Source organism: Rana temporaria, chromosome 6 (genome assembly GCF_905171775.1).
Source record: "Rana temporaria chromosome 6, aRanTem1.1, whole genome shotgun sequence".
NCBI classification, from domain to species: Eukaryota; Metazoa; Chordata; class Amphibia; order Anura; family Ranidae; genus Rana; species Rana temporaria.
This window is the reverse complement of record NC_053494.1, coordinates 150,616,877-150,633,552: the sequence shown is the minus strand read 5'-3', so window position 1 is coordinate 150,633,552 and position 16,676 is coordinate 150,616,877. Positions and strand designations below refer to the sequence as shown.

Sequence of the window (16,676 nt, the reverse complement as noted above, 5' to 3'; positions counted from 1 at the left end):
TTGTAAGCTCCTACGAGCAGGGCCCTCTGCTTACTCTTGTATTGTAACTGTATGGTCTCCCTTCATTTTGAAAAATCGCTGCACAAAGTGTAGCAGACATTGGAGTTTTTATTCTCTACATATATTAATATACAGAGAATAGAGTAGAAAATCCAGAATTAAGAAAACTGTGCATGCAGTTGTAGGGTTAAATTTAAAAAAAAATTGTAGCGAGGACATAATTTGTGTTGTAAAGTGCACATGAAAACATTTTCAATATGACCTTTGGAATGGAATAATCTACATTTTATTTTGATGCTGTTTACGTTATCAAGTTTCTTTCAGATTTAGGCTAGGTTCACACTTGTACTGTGTGATTTGTATATATTTTTTCCATTTTAAATGTGCTTTTGTATTGCAGCTGCGGTGCCTACTTGGTGCACTTTTAATGGGTGTTTTACTACTGCGACTCATCCCTGCTGTCAGCCAGCAGGGACAGGTCTTCGGTTGTTAAGGAGCCAGCAGCCACTGGTGTCATAACAACGATGAGTCCCCCCCGCTGTCTGCAGCGGATTCTTCGCTAATAGCAGAATTTAAGCAAAAGACACAATAAATAAAACCGCATGGGCCCCAAAATCCATACCAGGCACTTTGGGTATGGATTTTAAGTGGGCCCCACACCAAGAAACACAAAAAAACAAAATGATTAGGGTACCCCCCAAAAGCCATACCAGACCCTTCTCTAGGCATGCAGCTCAGCAGGCCAGGAAAGGTAAAGAGGTGCAAACAAGAGGCCCCCACCTGGCTGAGACATACTAGACAAATGCCCTCATGATGTGGGGAGCATCTGTCACAATGAACGGTGGCCACCGACCCGCACCAGAAAAAAAAAAATCTCTTTGAACATGACTGTCTCCATTGCCAACCGATAGCACTGCTTCCCCCTGCCCCTAAGTAAACAAAGGGGTGGGATTGCCTGGTGACCCCACCCCTATGAAATCCCTCGGGGACCCGCCCCATGATTTCATAGGGGCTTGAGCCTCAGCAATGTTGAATCATAGGGGCGGAGTCACCCCATGACTTCATTGGGTGACCCCCTGCCCCATATGACCTAATGGTGCCAAGGGAAGCCATGAAGCAGGTCCCCTCAGTAGTGGGAGGAAGCTGCGCTGTCATTTAGCATGTGTCTAGCAACTGGAGAGGGTGTGTTTTTGGTGGGCGGTGTTTTTTTCCCCCCATGCGGGAGCGGTGGCTGGTGTTCATCATGATTGAGCAGACGTTTGCTCCTTAACCTGAGGCTCATCCTTGCTGTTTACAGCAGCACAAATTGTACACAAAATCACAGCAAGAAATGCATGTAGATGTGATTTTGAGAAGTTTCTACTGAAGTCTAAGAACCACAAAAACGTCACTGCATCGCACCGAAGTAACACAGGACCCTTTCCCAAAGTCACACTGCAGCTTCACCAATGGAAGCAATGTTATTTCCCTTGTTTTGCTATTCGGTGTGACCCAAGTCACATAAGTCAGGCATCATTGTGAACTAGGCCTTAACATCTATGTATATCAGACTCTACAACCCTTGCAGTGTATTTTTAAATTCATGTGAAGTAAACTGCATGCATCTAAGTGAGAAAACAATGGACCATCTAGTTAAACTTCAACTCCAGCCAAAAGGTTTTTTGTTTTCTTTAATGCTGAACTCCATGAATTCAGCCACTTTCTAATAATGTTCAGCATTTTTGGGGGTTAGGTCCAAAGAGGTGCATGCTACCACGTGGACGTTTCTCTTTGATTTACAATTTTTTTTTGACTGTGTTCTCGGAGCATGGCTATCTCTATACTTCCAGCGCTCTGATGCTGGACCTTCTGGTCTCGGCTTTTGCAGCTGCTGAATTAAATGCATCCACTGTGCCTGCCCTACCCCTCCTCCTTCCTCCTGCCCAATCACACAGCGTTTTGTATTATGTTCACTTATTCACAAAATACAAAGCATTCTGTGAGTGGGCAGCAGAGGGGCGCGGTAGGCAGAGATGCTGTGTAGCAGAAGGCAGTGTGTCTCCTGGTAAAGTGCCAGGAGTATGGTGATAACTGTACTGCCGGCATTGAATGAAATGGTCAGATGAGAGATATGTCTATGCACCTCATTGGACCTAACCTATAGTAAGCCAGCAGATGTTAGAAAGTGGTCAATTCCTGGAATTCATCTTTTAGTCTCGGTTCTACTAGACAAGGGATAATAGGAGGCCGATATGGAATATAATTCGGGCATTACAGCCGTGTTATTTAAAAGTAAATTTAAGGTTGAGCTCCAGGCAAAATTTAGGCACAAATTATAGCAGCTCCACATTAAATAGTAAATCATTAAGAGCCCTTTCCCACCTATGGTCGCGACAAAGTGCCGCTCAATTAAGCGGCGCTTTACCAGCGCTGCAGAGCCGCTTTGCGGGCAGGTGCAGGGCGCTTTAACCCAAAGAAGGGGTTAACGGCGCCGCCGAAGCGCTTTTTAGGTGCTTTAGCAGAGCTGCCCATTCATTTCAATGGGCGTGGCGGTTCACACCGCCCCAAAGATGCTGCTTGCAGGACTGTTTTTCTCGTCCAGCAAACGCCCACCACCCCAATGTGAAAGCACTCGGGTTTTCACACTGGGAAGGCATAAGAGGTGCTTTACCGGCGCTATTTTTAGCGCCAAAACGCCTAAAAAGCGCATCAGTGTGAAAGGGGTCTAATGTTAATTTCTAAGCAGATATGAGGCACACATTAATTCAGCTCTGTGATCTTTCTTGCATCATTATAATGTATTCTGCCTTTTTTGGGGTATAACTTCCACAGGTCAAGTTGTCTTTAAGTGCTAGTTCACACCACATGCTGTCCAGTGCGTTTTTTTTTTCTGCATCAAAAACACATGGAAAGTAGGTTCTATGGTTTTCAATGGCATAGTTTACACCAGTGCTTGCATTTTCAGTGCGTTCCAGTTCCAGAAAAAAAAAGTAGAACATGCTGCATTTTTCCTGCACTGGACTGTACTGGAACGCTGTAAAATGCACCAAAAACGCACTGGAACGCACACGTCCTTATTCAAGCTTAGGAAAAAGGTGTGGGAATGCACTGGACGGCGTCAAACGCACATGCAGAAAAGCGTCAAACGCATTCGGACTGCATTTCTGTGGTGTGCACAAATGCCGTAGACCTAACTAGGCTGCTAAGCTACACATGTGCATTTGCTTATTGAATAGTTTCTGCAAGCAAAAGACCTTGAAATGGATCAAGAACAGACTGCATCTTCTTTTTTTTTTTTGCTTTTGAAGCTACTGTTGATGGGCAACACTAGTGAAACTGCAGTAAGGAGGAATGGATGTGCTTCTATATATTTTTTATATATGTGGGAAAAAGTTTTTTTGTACTTACAGTTTTGGTGTCTTGCACGGCGTCCATCGGCCGCATCGTCGGGTCCGGCGTCCGTCTGCGGCTTCGGGTGTCCTCTTCGTCGGGTCTGGCGTCCTTCTGCGGCGTCCTCCCGCGCCGAGTTTTAATACTGCGCCGACATATACCGAGCGCAGTACACTCGTGTATTGTCGGGCAGGCTCGTCTACTCTCGCACTGACGCCCTGTACGTCCAGGACGTCAGCGCGAGAGGCCCCGAGACTGCCCGACAATACACGAGTGTACTGCGCTCGGTATATGTCGGCGCAGTATTCAAAACTTGGCGCGGGTATCGGCGTATACCGCGCACCCACGATTTTGCCCTGATTTTCAAGACAAAAAAGTGCGCGGTATACGCCGATAAATACGGTATATATTTTTAATGAGCACAAATAAAGGCTCCTCTAAGACCTTCTAAACAAGTCCCATATCTAGTAACTTTAGGATGTGCAAGCGCCTCTGACTGATCCAAATCCTCCTTCATTTGTGTCTCACATGCTCCTCCCAGACACTGCAGCTCATATTGGGAAGTTTTCAGCATAAAATCATAGAAAATATTTATTAAAGTACAACTATATGCAACACTTTTTCAAAAAAAGGGGGAGGGTTATAACCCCTGCCACAGCAGTTCGTGAGAAGAAATCGCTGATTTTTTTTTTTTTACGATTTTCTTTTACCCTCACTCTCAATGATAATGGTAAACAGAACAAATAGAGAGGATGAATCTCCTTAACGGGGGCACAGACGGCACTAAAAGCTGACAGATGTTCTAATCCCTCTCCACTCTATCCAAAGCTAAATTCGAGATCTGCCCACTCTTCTTTATGGGACGGACAAACAGAAACAAACTGTTCTTGGCGGACAGGATTGGATGCTGGCGGGTGTCAGCGGGCACCTATCCACTGTCATCTGCCGCTAAGAGCTAAGAATGGTCCGATCGGGTCCGCCTGAAAAACTGCCAGTCTGACCCGATCAGTCCCTCGGTGTGAAGGGGGGCCGTATTCCTTTGTAAATGGGCTGACTGTTGGTAAATACTGGCTATATTGACATTTTGTGACGTCTTTGATTTTGTGCAGAGCTTTCACAAGGTACAGAACCTCTCTGATTGGCTCTGTACATTGTGACAACTCCATCACAATGTAACATCGTTAATAAGTGGCGTTTCATAAAACACTTTGTATTCTTTTTTTTTAAACTCTACGGCTGTTTTAACGTAGCTAAACTCATTTCAACAATTGTTTTTATGTGACCATTGAAGCTGGACTGAGCTTCAAGTTTTATTGATTGTGTGAAAAAGATAAAAAACCAATAACTTTCTGTATTTGGTGTGCCGTGTTCGTTTAGATTATTGTTGGTTGGTGCTTTAAATGTTAACTCCTCATAGCAATTAGCTGTGTAGGATCAATGATTTCAGAAAGCCTTCCAATCTGCAAGGTGGTGTGACCTGCGCCCCGTACACATTGATTTGCGTGTTTGGAAGTGCATTGGTTCTCACAGAATAGCGCATAGATTGCATGAAGGGTCCTCACTTGTGTTGAAGCTCATGATTTTTCATTTGCTGTATGCCATTGATTACAATGACAAGGGTGTGGTCCAGTGCCCAGTCAATAGTAAGTAGTTTATCTCCTGTACACTAACAAAGATTTACAAGATCTGGTCTTTTTTTTTTTACCTGCAAGTCTTTTTGTGTGCTCTTTACACATGAAGCACTTTAAAATGCGTGCCTTGCATAGAGGCCTTCGAGGGATTAGACTCCATTGAATGTGTTACATTGAAGGAATAGATGTATAGAATACCTGAAGGCTTGTTTGTGTTTTTGTGATATTTATAGGGCGAGTGTTGTAGACAATGAAGGGACTGTTTGCAGGTAATTGATCTGTGCAAAGCGGGATTAGATAGCAGTTGTTACCAGCATCCATCCACCTCCTCATTTCTAAAAATGGGGCTGTCAGAAGAGCAGCTGCTGTTCAATTGGAGGGAAATGCAGCTAGCAGCTGTTAATCTTCAGCACTGCGGGCTGCACGAGGAAGGCTTCCTGGACATGCTCACATCTGCTCTGTATTGACTGTTTACAGAGGGTCTGCCTATTCTGCCTCGCCATATCCGATCTGTGTTGTATTAACCCTTTCCCAGCTAGCATCTTTGTTTATTACAGGTTATGTAATAGCTACTGAAGTTCATTTACTGCTGTTGTGTACCTTTTATAAAAGAAGAGCATTAATAACCTCTTGTGAACTGCTATCGGTTCTGTTTGCTCAGTGTATGTTGGCGTTCAGACAATGTCTTTAGTGCAGATTTCTTTGTCTGCAGCTTGTTTTTAGTTGTCAATCATTCGCAGTTCAGTATTTTTAAACCTGATCTGGTGCAGTTGTATCCCATTTCTACAGGAAGCTGGTAGTGGTGGGTTTTTAGCCCTTGCAGCTATCTGGGTATATTCCAGCATGGTAGTATGCTTTGTTTGGTCTCCCAGCTGTTGAAGCTCGCTTACTTGTCTTCAGTGTCCTGTGTGCAGATCTGTCCAGCCCCCTCACCCAGACAGCAAATCAAGCTGCTTTGCGTTGTGCAACACACAGTTATTCACAGCTCAGCAGGAGGCAGCTCTACTCTGTGCTCGGATTAATTTTACCCACATTATTTTACATCTTTTGGGATCTCTGCACAAGTCTTGTGCTTTTTTCTGGGTCTCTGGGAACAAGAGGACAACTGTAGTGCATGCCGACTGTCTGTAAGTCCAGCATTTTCCTTGTTTTGTTTAGACTGCACAGAATCAAGTATTTACTTATTTTTGCAAAAGAAACATTTTTTTTCATGAAATTGGATAAACTATGAAAATAGCCTTACACAATTGTGTTTATGTATATGCATTTTTTTTATTAGTTCTTTGTCTATATAGTTTATAGTATTAAAGACTGTTTATAGTATGTGAAACTGTTCAAATGTTTGTAGATTACCATGATACTATTATCTGTGCACACATTGCATTGAATATGTGTTGGGATTCATTGAATGCATGTTGGCATTTCTTGCTTTTCATAGGTCTGTAAACAGAGACACATTTATATTCTTTAGTTATTTAAAAGTATAGTACTATATAATTAGTATATCCGATGAATTGATTAGACACATAGTGACCCATACTGAAATACACAATTATTATTAGGTATGCAGAAACTACACAGCCCCACACAGTAACCCCTGCTTTATCACTGCACATTAAAACCAAGCAGATTTACATGTCAAATCTAGCCAATCAGTTGAACCCAGCATTAAACACCGCCGTTCGTGTTGCTAAGAGGTTAACAGATGCGGCTCCACCCTCCTTCTAGACATTGACACTAATCTTTGACATGCGATGAAATCACTCACAGTGTTGTGTTGTGTTGGGGTCTTTTGCAATTAACCAAGAAGCCCAGTGTCTTCTCAAGAAAGTAATTGAATGGACTCTTTTTTTAAAACCTGCATTGTAAAGCATATATTGTAAACACGATTATCTGGTGGTGTGGTAGTTTGTGCAAATTAGATTTATTTCTCTAACCGTGATTTTAACATTTTAAAATCTGCTGTCATGCATGAAAAGAATGAGTGTTGCTGCAAGTCATGTTTGCTTTGTAGCGAGTTGTAGGTTAGGAGCAGTTCCTGGAAGCTCAGGGTGGGGATGGAAGGTCCTATCGTTTTCCTATCGACAGAAATATTAGCTTTGCAGCCTCCCCTCTCAGTGCTCCCTAGTCTCTTGCTAATGGTGAGGCATAAATGTTTAAGTAGGTTTGATGTGTTGTTTCCAGCTAGAGCTTCTTCTCTTTGTGTGGTGATTAATTGTTATGGTCCCACCTTCTACATCTTTACACCATACCATGCATGTAAAGACAGAATGCTGAAAGATCCTCTTTGGTTCTGGCTAAACTTCTGAATTTAAAAGCATTTCCTTTTATTATGCGTGGATGTAAATCGTTCTTCTGGAAGAACTATTTTGCACATTTTCATACATGATTCAAAGATAACTAGTTTGTTTACAATCTTCTAATTAAAATGGGAGATGTACATTTTTTTAGTCATTGAGTATGATTATATAATATTGCCCTGTAATCGTAATAAAGACCAAATGTAGCAATTTGTAATTCCTAATGCTGTGTATATCTAATCATTTTCTATTATTTTGGTGATCAGTTTCAATATGTTGTGTATCTGTAAATGGGATTGTAGTTAATGGTGTGTATGCATCACGAAGATGGCATTATAGGGAGTAGAAAGCAATATTCAAAGTGCAATAATCATAGCAGCCAGTTCTTTTTTCCCTAGTCTGATAACAGTATGCTTAAATGTGTTTTTTCTTTTTTTACCCTTCTGTACGAAATGAGCACAAAATTGCTTTCTTGCATGAAACATTGTTTTGTAAAAACGGTGAGCCTCTGCTTAATAACAATGTGTGTTTTCTAAGTAGTCTCTCTGACAAATTTTCACTTACCAAGGTTTAAAATCACTTGTTGCATTAAAAGTTCTTAAAATAGATTTTATTGATTTCAAACAGATTCTTGTGAATTAATAGGACTTTAAATATCAAAGTTGACTTCATGCGCAGCGTATGGTGCCTGAAGTGTGGCCGAGGAGTTGGCTATGGTCTCTGGGGATTTGCGTTACACTTGGGCTTTTTCACAACCACAGTGTCTACTAGAGAGAAACCACAGTGTTTCCTCAGGTCAAACAACAGCGTGTCTGTGGTTTGTGTGTAAATCACTGAGGCGAAACCTGAAGTTCCTCAGTACTGTACATCACAGAAGTGACACCAAATCTTTTGTTACAAGTCTGTTTGAAACATGTTTGCCAAGTTGATGTCAGACCGGCGCATTTGTGAAGTAATTGGAAGTACAGTAATTTAGATATAACTGTTGCTGTTAAACTGGATGAACTCTAATCTGCTAGTGTTTTGTCAGACTAATGTGCTAATATACACAAGCATGAAGCATCTTAGCCCACCATTGTACAGGAGTCTGAAAAATACTGCACTATGGATTTCCAGTATAAACTTCATGGCTTGTCACATGAGCAGTTAAGTCTCCCAGAGTCTTTTAATGTAGCAGGAACATACAAATCATGCTCCTAAAATCTTTTCAACATACCATCCTGAGAATGGCATGTAGAAATGCATATTTATCAACTTATACCACAGTGTTGACAAGAGTATTGAATGTTAATTTATTTTTTCCCCCATCTTCAAAATTTGCAAATATTGCCAATAAAAGGTGTTTTGTATAGTATAAGCTGAACTCCAGCCTTGCCTATGGCCTTTTACGGTTGTACAGGCTCTTCTCTACTTAAAGGAGAAGTCCAGCCTGAGCTCATTTGGCTGGACTTCCCCTATGGGTCACAGGAGTGCAATTAGTTTTGCACTCCTGTGACCCATTTTCATTAGAGAGCAGTCTGAAGTTCGCTGGAATTCGTCCAGGCACCACATCATCGTGACAATTGAGTCTTGATCTGCCAGGTGCCTTGACTGATACCTGTCTCAGCCTATTAGCAAGCCACTGAGAGCCTGAGACACCCACTTCCCGCCTCTCCACAGCTCAGCCCCAGTGAGTGTGGAGGAGCAAAGAGGAGAGCTGCTGATTGATAGTCAGCAGTTCTCCTCTCGGGGGTTTGTGAGAACCGAGCCATCTGCAGTGTTCGCTGACAGATGCAGCATCGGACCAATGCTGCATCCACTTGGAGTAAGTATGAATCTGGCAAAAAATAAAAAAGCCATACTTTCTTTTAAAAGCTTAGTTTGACTTCACTGCACACTGTGACTTTCTCAGTGTACACCAGAAGCTGCAGCAAGTCTGATAGAACTTGTTTTATTTTCTGGTTGGCAGATATCCAGCATCACCTCAGTCTGGCTGTCCCTGGCCTGCCCCTTTCTTGCAGTGAATTTTAGCTCATTAAGCCTAGGTTCACACTGCTGCGAATTCAAAATCGCGGTAAAATGCGCGATTTTACCGCGATTTCGGCCGCAATTTAATGTAAATCGCGGCCCGAAATCGCAAAAAGTAGTAAAGGAACTACTTTTTGAAATCGCAGATGCGCCGTCGCACTGATTAGGACAGTGCCATTGCCGACAATTGCCGCCGATTTGAGATGCGATTTGACATGTCAAATCGCATCTCAAATCGTTCCAAATCGTACCCAGTGTGAACCAGGGCTTAATCATGGAGTTTTGGCGCATTACTTGGGCCCCTTTCACACTGAGGAGTTTTTCAGGCGTTACAGCACTAAAAAGAGCGCTAGCAGTTTTCTGCGAATAGGGATTTGCGGAGGGTTGCCTCACATGGGTCCAGACAACTTATTTCCAGCCTCTTGCATTGATTAGCTACCATGGTTTTCACAATTTTTTTGCCATATTAACTGAGGCACCCACCAAGGTTGCCCCCTCTCTCTCTCACCCATCCTCATTGTTCTGATGTTGGAACCGTCAATGAAACACATTACATTCAGCCTAATCAAAAGGCAAAGAAGGGAGGCATCATACAAAATGTTCTTATGCACCAACCATATACAGGCATTTTTTACCACACCACACGTTTCCATAGCCAAACTTCTGGCCTCTCCCACATACATTTGCATCTACCTGTGGCCTAAAAATGCTTTAAGGGTCATACCTTTCCTTATCCCATTCCATACGCTTGTAACAAGATGCTCTTAAATTAATCTGTGGACAAGCAGAGCTAATAGCATTATTTTAATGTCATTTCTAAAAAAAATTGTCATTACATCAATGCAATTTATAAAAATCACTGTTATATCAACAGTTCACCGATCACACCAATATTCCATAAGCTGTATATCTGAACATAATTTCAGGGGTTCCTCGAGACTTTAAAGTTCAAGGGTTCCTCCGCAGTAAAATGGTTAAGAAACCTTGCTATAACATCTGCGGATGAGGACTGCATAGACATCTAAAAGGTCTGGAGCATCTGAATTGTCCTGTGGACATTTGTTGATAACCAGAAGGGAGAGGAGCCCTTTAGAAGAAGGTTCTATAAATAGCCTGCGACTTGGATGCCCTGAGTCCTGAAAAGCGCAAGCATAGGTGCCAAGACCTTGGCCAACACTCTGGGAGCAGAGGATAGGCCAAAGGGCATTAATGCAAACTGGAAGTGGTGGCCTACCAGGTAAAAATGCAGAAGATGTAGAAAGTGCTAATGAGGTGTGTAAATTGGAACATGCAGATAGGCATCTTGGATGCCCACAGATGCCAGATATTCCGCTCATCTAAGAGGCAATTAATGACCTTGTGGATTACATGCAACATTTTGGAGTAGGTTGGAGGAATTTTAAATCTAGAATAGGACAAATACCCCCACTGGGGTTTTGGTTTGCGTAGGATCATTTGAACCCATCTTACGGTGGTACTGGCCACAGTGGTGAGGTGCTAGAGGTTTGTACCCCTTTGAAACCATCAATTGAAACCACAGGTCTGGGACGTCTGTAACCCAGAGATAGGCAAATGAACAGCTGTCCCCCACTTTTAGGAGTGATAGTGCCCCCTTCATTGTAAAGAGGGCTTTGGGGGAATGCTTGATGGCCTTGGGGGCTAAGCTTCGTGCCAAAAAGAGCTGGACATTGGTTTTGAAGTTGAAGCCTGGTTAGAGAGGACATTGCATTTAGATTTTCCTTATAATAATTAAATAAAAAGAATTGTCATTATATACCTTATTTTAGACCCATTGAGCATCATCAACTGGTCCTCCTCACTTCTCTAATCAATGCAGGCAGGTCACAGTTGATGGGAGTGGTCTGCATGGTGCTGTACATAGCTTCCAGCACCCTGTCTTCGATACTCCTCTCAAGAGCCCTTAGCCCTGACACTAGCAGTGGAATGGCTCTTGGGGGGACTTATTATGCAAATATCAAAACCTTGATAAACGAGTCCAAGGCTGGAGGAGTGGGTGTTTCTAGGCAGACTACCTTTGCGCACACACCACCCTAAGGCCCCTTTCACACTGGAGCCGGAGGCAGGGTGGCGGTATAGCGCCACTAAAAATAGCGGCACTATACCGTCTGAATTGCCGTGGGATTCGGCCACTAGGGGTGCGGTATTAACCCCTGCTAGCGGCCGACAAAGGGTTAATACCGCCCGCAATGCGCCTCTGCAGATTATAATTAAAAAGAAAAGGATATGAAGGAAAGGATAAGGGAAAACCAAAAAAAAAAATAAAGGCACAAAAGGGAAGGGGGGTGCTGGGGGGGGGGGGGGGGCAAGGGAATAGCAGTGAGACTAAGCGCTAAGCTGGTACCGTGTGACAGGTCTATGTGGTCTGGGTGCCTCCTGAGAGGTGGGTGTGATCCATTTTAGAGTAAAAACAGTGTCTTCCAGGCATAGGCTTCAAAACTTACAGGTCCCAACGCTTTATCTGTAGAGAAGCAGTCCAACCCCCAACATAATGGCTATAGAAAATACAGCTAGAAAAGTCTATTGCCTGGGTATGCTACAGATGGCTTCCATAAGCATTGTACAAGTTGATGTTTGTAACTTATTACACATGGTGTTTGCATCATACACTGTCAGGTTAGCTATGATCCCATCATGAGTCATTAAGACCTGATTAGGTGGGGTGCAGCGGGCACCTAAATAACAGGCATCCAGCTGTGTGGCCACTACATTGCAACTAATTGAAATAGTAAGGATATGGATGCAAACATTCACACTATGGGTAAGTGATAGACAATGCTAAAAAAACATTAATGAAATTTGCTCTGGTTCCTTCAAACAAGAGGCAGAGTCGGTAAGTCACACAAGTAAAACAGTACTTGTACTAATAAACCAGAGAAATAAACCCGATCCCTTGATATCCTGGGTGGTGTATTGAAAATCCATCATAGTACTTTTTGCTTCCTATGTAAGTCATGTAGTTTAGCAGACATACATACTGTATAAACACAGAAAATAAACAAAAAGTATAAAGAAACTGCATCACCCCGATATTCAATACACAATGCGGACAAAAATATCTTTAAAACTAGTTCCCAGCTACCTGTAACAGCCTAACGTGGCTCGATGCGGCGCAATGTTTTAAGTTTGCTGCTTGATAATGTCTCTTGTGAGTATACAGTATTTGCTTAAATAAAACGTATGTCATTTTTGATATTGGGCTGCATGTTGCTAATTTTTTTCTGAACATTACGGGTCGGATGATCGTGGAGGTGGTATGCTAGAGTTTTTGGGGAAGGGTTGGAGCCATTTGATTTGATTGAATCTTGGGCTGCAGTTTGTTGTCTTTTAATACACCAATGCCAGATCAAACTCGTAGAGGTCTGATTGATCTGGTAAGGAACGTGTATATTGGTGGTGGTAAACTCCAGAGGAACATTTTGGCTGAATCTGTCACCATTCTAATTCTAAAGAGGTTTATATATTTGAGAGTTTAGGAATTTGGGAACTTTATATTGATTATTATGCACTTTGAAAATGAATTTTTGCACGCCGCACTTTATTCAATTACTGCACAGAAGTTGTATGAATTCTAAATTATATTGCACTTATTAATTTTATTATTTGATTAATTCAACATAAGTTTTATAATTGTTTTGATGATTAAAGCAATTATTTTGATTGCACTTTAGACACTCATGATTTAAAGAGACAGCACACTCATTTTACAGGTGTTTTTAAACATTTAAACGCCCCTGGGAGTAGGGTGCAGTGTTATCTGAAGCACGACAGTAGTGCGGAGACCCGGAAAGTTTATCGATGTGTAGGTACCATGCCTAAGTGAGAATATATGTATGTAATTTTTGTAACACCCAGTTTCATTGGGAAAATGATTAGGTAGTCTCTCATAGTAGAATGAAAACTGTCCAGTAAATGGTAATCTTGAGTAACCTGAACCACTTGATGAAGTAAAACCTTACTATAGAGCAGTGGTTCTCAACCTCGGTCCTCAAGTACCCCCCAACAAGCCATGTTTGCAGGTTTTCCTTTATCATGCAGAGGTGCTTTTAAATCTGAGTCAATGGTTTGGTATTTTAGACAGCCATTTTATCTAAGAACTTCCCAAAACGTGGCCTGTTGGAGGGTACTTGAGGACTGAGATTGAGAACCACTGCTTTAGAGCTCGCCAAGTAGAAGATGGGGGAAGTCTTATTTAGTTGTGAGCATTAAGGAGATATTGGGGCCTGAGAAATACAGAGAGCCATATTGCTGTGGCCCTATAATGTTCTCAAATGAAGCTGAAACAAAGCCGTGTTGAACAAAGAGTTGAACTTAAAGCGGGGGTTCACCCTAAAACTACTTTCTAGTATTACAATGTCCCGACACATTACAATACAATTATGCCTATTTTTTTTTTTATGCTGTACATACCTCGGGAAACAGCTAGTTCACCCGCGGCTTCCGGGTTGCGAATCCCACGGGAGTGGGCATTCCTAACTTGCTGGTGATTGACCAAAAACGAGCTCCCCCCCCGTCGCGTAAGCTGCGTCACGATTGCCGAAAGGAGCTGAACGGCGGTGCGCAGTCTAGCCGTCCGGCTTCTTTCGGCAATCGTGACGCAGCTTATGCGACGGGGGGAGCTCGTTTTTGGTCATCACGTCAATCACCAGCAAGTTAGGAACGCCCACTCCCGCGGGATTCGCAACCCGGAAGCCGCGGGTGAACTAGCTGTACCGAGGTATGTACAGCATAAAAAAAAAAATGGGCATTATTGTAATGTGTCGGGACATTGTAATACTAGAAAGTAGTTTTAGGGTGAACCCCCGCTTTAAGTATGCTGAGAGAACTGGGTTGGCATATATAAGTTGGGAAGTCTATATAACCTGTGTAAATCTTCTGAATCAACAGAACAGTTTATCAGTTACCCAGAAGGGCAACATCCCCAAAATCCATACGCACTAAAGGCACATTATACAGTATAACAAATACGAAAGGAGTTAGCACTAATAAAGTATAAGTGGGACTCATCCTTCCATGGATCACTAGAATTGCTGAGACTATAAGCGCTCTGGAAATCTGTGTGCTACAGGGATTTTAATCTGCTCTGGTAGTGTAGACTGGCAACACCAGCATATAAATCCATGTATTCTTCCTGAGTGCATGCACCTATCAACCCCCTCCATTACTTTATGTTAAAAAAAATAAAAAATATATATAAAAAATGCCAGGATAGTATGAAAACCCTGACATGATCTATTTTTGGAAAAAGGAACACCTCAAGGTGTTCTGACTTTTTTTTTTGCCACAATTTTGGTAAATGAACATGCTGGTATTGAGAGGGCGTAAACCTGTCATATCAGAAGCAAGATGGAACTGTCATAGAGGGGTGAATGGCACGCCTACTAGTTTACACCGATACTGGCTGCAATCTGGAAACTTTCTCCTTATACAGATCTGCATGTTAGAGAAATAAGAAAGCTGGCTGCTTGTGTGATTCTGTGATTAGTCAATTTCGTTGACTCTATACTTTGAACTGCACTGACCTCAGTTAGACCCCATTCACACCTGAGCATTTTGTAGCTCGAAGCCTGAAGCTACAAAACGCTGGAGGGGAAAAAATCTATTTATTCTCTATGGAGATGGTTGTCATTTCCACTCCAAAACGCCTGAAGCCAGAAGCTCAAGCAAGTTCTGGGACTTTTTTTTTAGGCAGATTTGGGCATTTTTCTGCTTTTTACATTGGTGACCTTTTGACCTGTACAAAATCGCAGTTAACACCTCAAATTGCGGTAAATTTGCGCGACTTTCTGCCTGAAAACGCTATGCTCAGGTGTGAATGGGGCCTAAATATGGCAAAAATATGAGTGGAAGGCATGGTATCTAATCGATGCCAGAGGCTGGAAATAGGCTGTCTGGAACCATGTGAGATAACCCTCTGCAGAATCCCTATTTGCGGAAAACTGCTAGTATATAAGGTCTAGATAAAGAATCAATGGCTTTGTGCTCACCCTAGAAGTACTACGGTCGTCCGTTCAGATCCCAACCATGGCACTATCAGCCTGGAGTTTGCATGTTCTCCCTGTGCCTGTCTGGATATCCTTTAGGTACTCCAGTTTCCTTCCACACTCTAAAGACATGCTGGAAGGTTAATTGGCTCCTGTCTAAATTTGCCAGTGTATGTACAGTGCCTTGCGAAAGTATTCGGCCCCTCGAACTTTGCGACCTTTTGCCACATTTTAGGCTTCAAACATAAAGATATAAAACTGTAATTTTTTTTTTTTTTTTTTTGAAGAATCAACAAGTGGGACACAATCATGAAGTGGAACGAAATTTATTGGATATTTCAAACTTTTTTAACAAATAAAAAACTGAAAAATTGGGCGTGCAAAATTATTCAGCCCCTTTACTTTCAGTGCAGCAAACTCTCTCCAGAAGTTCAGTGAGGATCTCTGAGTGATCCAATGTTGACCTAAATGACTAATGATGATAAATAGAATCCACCTGTGTGTAATCAAGTTTACGTTTAAATGCACCTGCACTGTGATAGTCTCAGAGGTCCGTTTAAAGTGCAGAGAGCATCATGAAGAACAAGGAACACACCAGGCAGGTCCGAGATACTGTTGTGGAGAAGTTTAAAGCCAGATTTGCATACAAAACGATTTCCCAAGCTTTAAACATCCCAAAGAGCACTGTGCAAGCGATAATATTGAAATGGAAGGAGTATCAGACCACTGCAAATCTACGAAGACCTGGCCGTCCCTCTAAACTTTCAGCTCATACAAGGAGAAGACTGATCAGAGATGCAGCCAAGAGGCCCATGATCACTCCGGATGAACTGCAGAGATCTACAGCTGAGGTGGGAGACTCTGTCCATAGGACAACAATCAGTCATATACTGCACAAATCTGGCCTTAATGGAAGAGTGGCAAGAAGAAAACCATTTCTTAAAGATATCCATAAAAAGTGTAGTTTAAAGTTTGCCACAAGCCACCTGGGAGACACACCAGACATGTGGAAGAAGGTGCTCTGGTCAGATGAAACCAAAATCAAACTTTTTGGCAACAATACAAAACGTTATGTTTGGCGTAAAAGCAACACAGCTCATCACCCTGAACACACCATCCCCACTGTCAAACATGGTGGTGGCAGCATCATGGTTTGGGCCTGCTTTTCTTCAGCAGGGACAGGGAAGATGGTTAAAATTGATGGGAAGATGGATGGAGCCAAATACAGGACCATTCTGGAAGAAAACCTGATGGAGTCTGCAAAAGACCTGAGACTGGGACGGAGATTTGTCTTTAAACAAGACAATGATCCAAAACATAAAGCAAAATCTACAATGGAATGGTTCACAAATAAACATATCCAGGGG

General features: G+C 42.4%; 1 protein-coding gene across 2 annotated transcripts in view; it reads left to right on the top strand.

The window, feature by feature from the left end:
- The window catches only part of HDAC4 (histone deacetylase 4), a 294,548-nt gene that overhangs the window by 126,974 nt on the left and 150,898 nt on the right, over positions 1-16,676 (top strand). The window contains exon 1 of one of the 2 annotated variants that reach the window (XM_040357577.1): positions 4,136-6,127. The exons of the other annotated variant lie outside the window; for it this stretch is intronic. Within the exon in view, the coding sequence (XP_040213511.1) occupies positions 6,115-6,127 (13 nt within the window). The 5' untranslated portion in view covers positions 4,136-6,114. Of the gene's footprint in view, positions 1-4,135; positions 6,128-16,676 lie in introns of those variants that run through there. 2 annotated transcript variants of the gene reach the window in all.